Raw genomic sequence first — 9,892 nt, 5'->3', positions numbered from 1 at the left:
TTATTCTTTCTCTGTCAGATTTTTTTTAAACTGATGAAAATCTTCATAAAATTGCAATTACCCTTCAAAAGCTCAAATGATCCATTATGAATTTGCTAAACCACTAATTTAACTGGCTAACAATGCAGTGTGCTTAAAGGAAGGAAGTATAAATATAGGTTGAAAAAAATTATATACTGTATGTTCAACTAAAAGTATGGAGCTAGTATAAATGAAGTCTAACTCCAAAATATTTTCATGGCTCTAAGGGCCCCAAAAAGCTGCTTGATGAAAAGTCCTGATGAAGTGTCTCTGCCCAAAATGTTGGCTCTTTATTCCTCTCCATAGATGCTGTCTGACCTGCTGAGTTCCTCCAGCACCTTGCGGGTTACTCTGCAGAATCTCGTGTTTATAAAAGCTGACAATTCAGCCGTATTTAAACATACTTTAGTGTTCAGATTAATCTGCTGGTACTGTATATAATTAAAGAAATACTTACGTAAACTGATTTCTGCTACAAAGTAGTTGCTAATGATCAACTGTAGTTAAAATCTGATATGATTGTATAAAAACAATGAATTCTGTGAAAAGTATGAATTATTAAAGCATGTAACTGTGGCAAAGACTGGTTATCTTTAATAATAATCTGAAGATCTATTATGACAAAATACCATCCAGTAGGATCACTTAGAATTCTAATTTATTAACAAATTACATACAGTCAAAGCTTCTCTGTACAATGCAGAAAATACATTAGCAGACAACAAAATTATTTTACAAGATCATTAAAATCTACATTAACAAAATTTCCAAAGCACTTAATGCATTAAGGATTCAGACAGAAAAGGAAAAGGAAGTGCCTGAGGAAAAGAATGTTTTTGACATCAACTTTGAAAAGATTAAAAAAGTAGCAGTATTCTTTATTATAGGGCAGGGATGGTCAACCTTTTACATTCCACATGTCAATTTTTTCACGCACGAGTTCAGATGCGATTTTTTCACACACGAGTTCTATATTAACATATTTTTACAAGAATTCAAAGGGGGTACAAGAGTTGTATGGTGCATCTGAACTCGTGCGTGAAAAAATTAACGCATGGAATGTAAAAGGTTGGCCACCCCTGTAGGGCAAAACAGGATTAACTCAACAATGCAGGAAACAAAAAAACCTAGCTATACAATTGAAGAATTTTAATTTGAATGAAGCCAATTTGTCGTTGAGCATATGGTAGCTATAGTGTCAAGTTAATTCATAAAAGATGCCATGGTAAATAGGTAGTAGCCTCTATTCAATAGACAGTGCTATGTACAAAAAGGTTCATTTCTTTCCGGACACTATTGGAATGATTCATATTCCCAATATTGAGTTTTGTGCCTGCATGAAATCTAAACTGCATTTCAATTGGTTACCTCAATCTGAGGAACAAAAACAATTTCTCTCTTTGACAGGAGACAACTATTTGTTATATGCGCTGTAAATCAGGAGGCCACAGCTATGTGGTTTGGGAATAAATGTACTGTGATTTTTAAAACAGCATAGAGGACAAATCACAATTTTGTGATAAAATATTGGGAAAAAATGAAAACAAATAACAGCTATTCAACATGATGATTTTCTTGGTGAGGATAATCTAAGGCGTTTTGGTTTCTCTCTCGTAAAGTTTAAGCTTTGGTAACTGATTTTAATTTAAACTACTAAATCGAAAAAAAAAATTCAGAGCACCAGGTTTATCTGATTAGTGGCTTCAGCTGTTTATTCAAATATATTACCTTAGTTGCCAATGTCTTAGCATAAACTGTGTATTGGAAGCCATCCTGAAATATTAACTATAAGGTTAGACTGATACTCAAACAGTGCTCATTGTTAAGACAACAGTTTTTTGGAAATTTCTGATTTAGAAAGCTTTACCGGATCCTGCAGAACTCAGAGGATACATTTGAAAAAATATATATACAGTTTTTGAAAATAAGTTTATTTCCTTTTGGCCTTCTCTTTTCTCCAAACTTTCTTCACTTTTCTTCTGGTCCTAGGTCTTGGCCAATGCTGTTTTCCAATGAAATTGACTTGGAGCTGGATTTTGATCCAGCAATCTCTGTAGTTCTTACAGAAAAGAGCAGAAAGTGGAAAAGAGGAAATCAAAAGAACAAATCCTTGCTTTGTCACTGTGTGACATAGGTACAAATTTGTTGCAGTATTATTCTGCATGGAAGCATTTTGAAGTACTCATTATCCGTGCTCTTGAAAATACATATTTTGGATACAGACAGTTTCAAAGCAGTTTACTTTTAAGTGTGATTCTATAATTATAAATGAAACTGTACCTGACTTCCTAGACAATGGAGTTGGGTGAAAAATGGTAGCACAAATATAGCACATTTAACGAGTCTTTAATGGATACATCAACGTGCTGTAATTCAAAAATATACTTTACAAGAGCATAATTACTAAAACAAAAATCAAAGGATTGACATTTGATCATAACCAAATCACACAACTGTGGCCCATGGGAATGCTGCTTAAAAACATTCCATGATAACCAAGATCCATTCAATCTAGCAATCTAGTCAATATATGCAGGTTAGATCCATATGCTCCCACTCCCACTCCAGTGCTTCATAACTGTGGAAACATCTAATTACAATATTTCATCAGTGAAAAGCATACAGTAGCAATAAGATAGTGCAAATGCCAATAACACCACCCAAAATTAATGTATCCCTACGTTTTCTCAAATTTATTCTTTGAACCAAACTGTTAATGGCAGGAAATCGATCTGGAATAGTTGTTAAAGAAACTAAGTCATTTTTGATATATTAAAACAGTTCAACTACATTGGACATCAAGGTTTTAAGAAATACAGTATCTTCTCCAAAGTTCTCTCCTGAAGATATAAATTCCTTGGAGTCTGTGGATGTTGGGTGCTTTTATGATGAAATGTGCTTCTTGGAGGAGGGTGAATATTTTAAATACTGATAGTTATTCAACTGCAAGAAGATTCACATGCAGATACAAACATGTAATGACAATATGAATTTTTGTACAAGGAAACAAATAGTGAACCTTATTTCTAATTAAATTTATAAAGATAATTGAGTCACAGAAACAGATGGAATAATAGGTCATTCGGCCCTTTCAACCTTCTCAGTTATTCATTGTGCTTAGAAATAATCCTCCATCTCATTAGCAAATTGTTAGCAACTCTCCATAATCCTTCATTCCTTTTGCAGTTAGCAATCGATCTTTTTTCAAAAATATAAAATTCAAGGACTTGGTCTCTACAGCACTCTGCGGTAGAGAATTCCACAGAGCCACCTCATACTTCCGTATGGATTATGACCCCAGCACTGAATGTCAAGACTTATCTCCCTTTTTGTGGGATATATGGAACAGTCCTTGTTTCAGTCAAACTTTAGCTACCTCCCTAACCTCTTTGTCCTGTATAACAACTGAATTGATGCTCTTTCCTGCACTCATATAGGACTTGAAAATCTTGAAAAGTTGAAACCTTCCAGGTTGTACTCTATTCCCTCCCACTTTCTTATTCTAGATTCTGCCCCCTTCCTTTCTAGTCCTGATGAAGGGTCTCGACCCGAAACGTCAGCAGTTTATTCCCATCCATAGAAGCTGCCTGACCTGCTGAGCTCCTCCAGTATTTAGTGTGCGTAGCTCATTAATTCCCCCTGTTTCCTGTCTGTGAAACAACATTCAATGCACGTCTACATTTCCCCCAATCCCAGTTCCTTAATTTTTGCATACTAAACTTTAACATGGACTTTACCAATGATTTTCTGAAAATACAAGCACACTGCACCCACTGGTACTCAATCTGTCTACTAGTAAAATCAAAAAAAATCAAGTAGGTTTGTTAAACACTATTTCCTTTTAATGAATCTATGCTGCAATTATTAATATTTCCGAAGTATCCTGTGATGCTATCCTTTATATAGACTCCTGCATTTGCCCTACCACAAATATTGGATAACCAATCTGTAGCTCGCTCCAGTTTTCTCCTTCCATTTTTAAACAGTGTATGTATCTTGATCTCCCTTGATATGCAGGAACTAATCAATATTCAAAAGTACTGAAAATAACAACTGATGCCTCCATACTTCCACGAATGCCTCACTTAGTCCTCCGAGATGCAGATTATCAGGCCTGAAGACTAATTGACTTTCAGCCCCATTAACTTCTTCAGCATTATTTTTCTTTTAACTACTACTAATTTCCCTTATTCTACGCTTTTCATTTCTTCCATAGCATTTCCGGCAAGTATTTGGACTTTTTGTGCAAATAGAAGCAAAGTATTTGTTTAACTACTCAGCATTTTTTTTGTATTTCTTTGCCCACTATATTGGGTGAGACCTAATTTGGAGTACTGTACTGTGTTCAGTTTTGGGCACCTACTTACAGGAAAGATGTAAACAAGGTTGTAAGGGTACAGTAGTTACATTTTGACATACTGTCAACTCCTCTACTGTACCAAAACTGAAAAGAGTGAACTTTTAAAGAGATTTAACCTAATAGATCTTTAAGGCTGTGCCATTCATTCTATAGAACAGTTTTGAATTGAAACGAGTTGCCAGGTCTGGAGGACCTGAGTTATAAGGAAAGATTGAGTAGGTTATGCCTTCGAACATAGAAGGTTGAGAGGAGATTTGATAGAGGTATACAAAATTATGAAGGGTATAAATAGCGTACATGCAAACAGGCTTTTTCCACTGAGGTTGGGTGGGACTATGACCAGAGGTCATGGGTTAAACATGAAAGGTGTAAAATTTAAGTGAAACATGAGGGGAAACTTTTTCACTCAGAGGGTTGTGAGAATGTGGAATGAGCTGCCAGTGTAAGTGCAAGATTGATTTCAATGTTTAATGCATGGTAGTGGTTGAAGGGCTATGATTGATGGGAGTAGGCAGTTTAAATGGTTTGGCATGGACTAGATGGGCCAAAGGGCCTGCTTCTGTGCTGTACTTTTCTATGACTCGATAATTTGTTTTTGCCTTTAAGGGACTTTCATATGTTGTAACTTAACATTTCATTTTGACATATTGAGGCCAACTCCTCTACTGTACCCAAACTGAATTTACCTAATAGATCTTTAAGGCTGTGCTATTCATTTTATAGAACAGTTTTGAATTGAAAAGTGATTTACTTCCAAGGCCTTCCTGTTTAACTTCAATGGAACGAGAAGTATTCTCACGGGTTCCACCAAGGTATACCAGTTCTTTAAAATATGGAACTACTTCAACTGAAGTTAGAGTATGGATCAGGTTTACTTACAAGTTCAATAGATAGCCATGTGGCCATGACTCTGTAGTCAGGTTTTATTGAAACTATTCTGTTCTACAAACAAATGCAGGTGTGAATCTGCTTTCAATAGCACAATCATCTTTCATGAAGGCTTTCTTCCATAAAATAATTTTTTCCCTTTTTATGGCCTTAAAAAAAATTATATAATCTGTTGTTGACGCAAATAAATTAAATGTCAAACATCAAACTGCATGCTCTAGATATGTTTCAGTTGTCAGGACATTACTGTTACAATTTTCACCTGAGTTATTATACATTTGTTTCCTAACTTTCTTCTAGCTGTTACAAATAACCCAGTGGCAAATCAATTCATACAAAAACTACTTGAAGCATCACTTAGTGGTATAAAATTTTGAGAAACCAATAGATCAAATGGAATGGTACAAATTGTGTACATAGTATAGATCTTACTGAAGAAACTGCTGAACTTCAACAAAACCAATACAATTGATCTTGAAATCCAAAGTATGAAGTTAAGAACCTTTTAGAATCTATAATTCAGACTACACCTCTAAGGAGAGCAATTTAAATTTTCTCAAAAAGTACCATGGGATCAACATATTGGCTCCATTAAATTTAACAGAGTAAAACTGGAGATTAGTTGAAGGCAATGACATTTGGCACTCTTGCCTTTATTGGTCAGGATACTGAAGGAAGAAATTGGGACATGTTGTAAGATATTGTTAAGGCTACATTTGGAGTACTGTGTACTGTCAGATCGCTCTGCTATACAGTAGGAAGGAAGAATTAAACTAGAAAGGGTGCAAGGGTTTTCAAGGATGTCACCAGTATTGGGGTGCTTGGAGTCCTTTATAAGGAGAGGCTGCACAGGAAGCCAAGGTTTGACCTTATTTTGAGTCCCTCCTATAGAATTTGCATTCCAGCTGTCTATGTGATATGCAAGCCAGTTTGCAAGTCAGGGTAGTACGATATGGAGAGCTAGCTACTGCCCATGTAGCAGACTTCCCCTCTTCATGCAGTTGATGAATCCAAAGGAACTAGCAGAGATCGATACGTTTGACACCAGCGGCATTGCAGGAGTTGCCAGTCAGTATTGAATTCAATATAGAACTGCCTCGAGCTCCCTTGGGGTTTACTCCCAAAGCCTTCCCCAAGAGTGGGTATAGCTGCAAGGCAGCGGAGGGTTGAGGTCAGAGTTTTCCTTCTCCTTCTTGAGCTGCCAATCACGGCTGACGAAGCTCAGCCGCCCGTAGCGACTGGTTTTAAGGTGCGAGTAACCTGCCTCTGCCCCTTCTCCTGTCATTAGAAACGGTTCAGTCAGGCTTAGTAGCTAAGCCACACATGCAAAGTCCACGAGCTGGACTTGGTTGTCAGAGGCGATCTGAGATGCATGTCATTAGGAGCATTTAATAGGTAGTGGGTGCTTATCCCTACTACCACCCTCAGTTATAACAACCTTAAGGCACCTGACCTTATAGAGATTTATAAAAATCATAAGATAAGGTGATTAGCATTGACTTTCTTGCTAGGGTAGGGGAGTGCTAAATTAAGCAGTAAAGGAAGATTTAAAAGGTACCTGAAGTGCAAGTTTTTCACAGAGAGGGTGTGCATATATTGAATGAGCTGCTAAGAAGTGGGACAATTACAACATTTAAAAGACATTTATACAGATACGTGGGTAGAAAAGGTTTTGAGACACATGGGCCAAATGTAGAAGTGGGACTAGTTCAGTTAGGCAAGTTGCTCGGCATGACTCTATGACTCCAGTTAAAGGAGTTTATTGTTCTTTAAGAGGTACCAACAGCAATATTTCCACATGATCTAACTGCTAACAGCCTGGAAATAAATTCTTATGGGCATATGTACTTCTTTTTGAAGTAATTTCACAGTACTGTATTAGGAATTTGATTCTTAGCATGCTGCTGATGAAAATGGCTTACTACTTCCAAACAGCAGGATCTCGTCAGAAAGGAATACTGTAACAAGCTGCAAAAAAGTTGGCTGCTGTGTCTAATACAGCCCGATATTATTCCATAGCTATTTAAAATTTGTTAATGAACCTGTGAAAATATTAAACAGTTAGAGGTTGAATAACAATTAAAATGTGTTTCGCTACAGAATTTGATGACCACAATGCAAATCTAGCTAAACTGCAACAGCCTCGTCTCTACTGTCTTTGACATAAACTTGTTCAGTAAACTGGTGGCAAACTCTCTCAAGCATTTATCACAGTACAGTTATTCAACACTGGCTTCAAATCTACTACCATCTTCCAACTAAGATTTAAATCTCAATTTTCAGTTCACTTTATAGAAGTCCCAACAGGAGTACAGAAATTGCAGGGAATGCATTAAACAAATTGCAAAGTCAAAGAATACACACGTTACAGAAAATCCTAACAAATTGAAAATATATTAACGCCAAGAGGGTTACCAATGAAAGATGGAATTTAACAATGATAAATGTGAGGTGATGCACTTTAAGAGAAATAATAAGGCTTGAAGCAACGCGATGAATAGTAGAGTCCAGTTGAATATTGAGGAAGTGGAGCTTGACTTTCCTGAAGGTGGCAGCACAGTGAGATACAATAAGTGACAGAATTTGGGATATATTCCTTTGGGAGTGAGAGTACAGAATATAAAAGTAGGAAGCTTCTGGTATAACTATAATAACCTCGATTAGGCCATGGCTGGAGTGTGTAGTTCTGGTTGTCATACCATTGGAAGGATGTGGTTTCTCTGGAGAGGAGGAGAGGTGGCTCACCAGCATGTTACCTAGGAGAGAGGGCTTTAATTATCAAGAGAGATTAAATAGGATGGGTCCGTTTCCCTTGAAAACAAGGAGGCTAAACAGTGGGCTTGATTAGAAATACAAAATTATGAGCATTGATAGGGTAAATAGTGATAACATTTCCACAGAACCAGGAGGCAGAGGCGTAAAGGAAGGATGGGAATTTTTTTCCCTAAAGAGTGGCTGGGATCTGGAACACACTGCTTGACAGAGTGGTGGAGGCAGAGATTTTCACAAGTTAAGTATCTAAATGAACATTTGGATCACCAAGGCAGAGAATACTATGTGTCAAGCACTAGAAAACACAATTAGTGCTTGATGGTCAGCATGGGCATGTTTGGTTTCTGTGCTGTATGATACAACGACATTACATGAATGTAAAATGGGCATGCTATGTTGGCACCAGAATGTATGGCGACACTTGCGAGCTGCCCCTAATGCATCCATAGGTTATGTTGGTTGTTAATGTAAATGAGTACACTGTTTGTGTCTCTGTACATGTGATAAATAAATGAATCTGAATCTGAAGCTTGCTGCATACTTGCAAAAGTTAAAAGTTTATCCTTTTTACAATTCAAACCATTCCTCAACCAATGACATGATCATCTAACAAGAATTAAGAGCATTCATAACAGAGTTATATTTAATCTCCATGTTAAAGAGATAATGAATTATTCACTACAGATGATACCCAACTACTTACTTTGGGAGGGTGGGGAGGAATCCACTGAAGTAAATTTTTGCTTCATTAAAGATACTGTACAGCAAAAGCTATGGCTTGTTATATCCCTTGGCTAGTTTTTATTCAAATCTACTTATTTTCTAAATAAATTATGCAAGCATCTAAAATTTGATGTTTGAAAACTATGTTGTGCATTCTGCCTTGAAACGTTGCGTTTAATTCTTCAAGAAAAATTATGCCAACACTACTAAAAATGCAAGTTTTTGATCCAACACAGCAATGCTGCACAAAATAATTTAATGAAGTTTAAAAACACCCCTTTTGGATCCCACTCAAGGATTGACACCTCTCAGATGCTCTACACTAAACTGTTGAGTGCAGTCTTTCACGTAACTATGGCTCAAGTCCATTAGCCTGCCTCAGTACATTTTACCTTTCAATTTATTCTCGCCTGAAAACTATTAAAGGCATTTTTTGAAAAGGATACTGGCCAAGGAGTTCACTTTGCTTTGTATCGACTTCAGCATTCCTCGTTGTGATGTCACATTTTCTTTAGTTGCCATGGCGATGCTAAAAAAAGAAAAACACATCATTGCTAAGAATAGCTTGCTTAGTCTGCTACAATTTCCAAGCTGAACTGACAGAAAATCAAAATATCCACAGTCTGTTTCGTTGATACATGTGACTTGCACTGGCACACTGGGTATTCCCACAGCAGCTCACCTTATGAATTCTCTAAAATTAATCTTCATCTACCCTGGCCTTTATTTGGTCTCTGCATCTATTTAATAAATGTGCAGACATGCCACTTTTATTTCTAAATGTGCGTTCTCAATATTAGCATGATGAAATCCACTGAGGCCAATAACGAGACAGATTCAACACACCAATGAGCGCACTGAGTTTCTTTCAGCTAGGCAAGCTGAAATGCAAAAGGAATTTAACATCCTGCAATACTTTATGGTCTTTGTCTAAAGGTAGCTTATGCTTCTTATTTCTTGATTTGTGTATCTGCCTTGCGTTCCTTTCACTAGCTCCTTCAGGAGAAATTTAAAAAAAATTTAAACAATGAAGGAAGTGAGGGTGGGTTCATATGAGCTTTCCTTCAGCCTACAGAGGAACGTGGAAAGAAGAAGTGGAGACCAAACTGAGACCAAATATTGGCAGGT

At 36.8% G+C, this 9,892-nt stretch overlaps 1 protein-coding gene across 2 annotated transcripts in view; it reads right to left on the bottom strand.

Moving 5' to 3' along the window:
* Nucleotides 1-698: 698 nt before the first annotated feature.
* gosr1 (golgi SNAP receptor complex member 1) overlaps nt 699-9,892 on the bottom strand; it is a 126,650-nt gene continuing 117,456 nt past the window's right edge. For both annotated transcript variants that reach the window (XM_072243166.1, XM_072243167.1), the window contains exons 8-9: nt 9,211-9,293; nt 699-2,753 (exon numbers count right to left, since the gene is read on the bottom strand). In XM_072243166.1, coding sequence (XP_072099267.1) covers nt 2,629-2,753; nt 9,211-9,293 — 208 coding nt within the window. In that variant the 3' untranslated portion in view covers nt 699-2,628. The remainder of the gene's footprint in view (nt 2,754-9,210; nt 9,294-9,892) is intronic.

Source organism: Mobula birostris, chromosome 25 (assembly GCF_030028105.1).
Source record: "Mobula birostris isolate sMobBir1 chromosome 25, sMobBir1.hap1, whole genome shotgun sequence".
Classification (NCBI taxonomy): Eukaryota; Metazoa; Chordata; class Chondrichthyes; order Myliobatiformes; family Myliobatidae; genus Mobula; species Mobula birostris.
The sequence above is the reverse complement of the archived record's forward strand: the minus strand, read 5'-3'. Positions and strand labels throughout refer to the sequence as shown.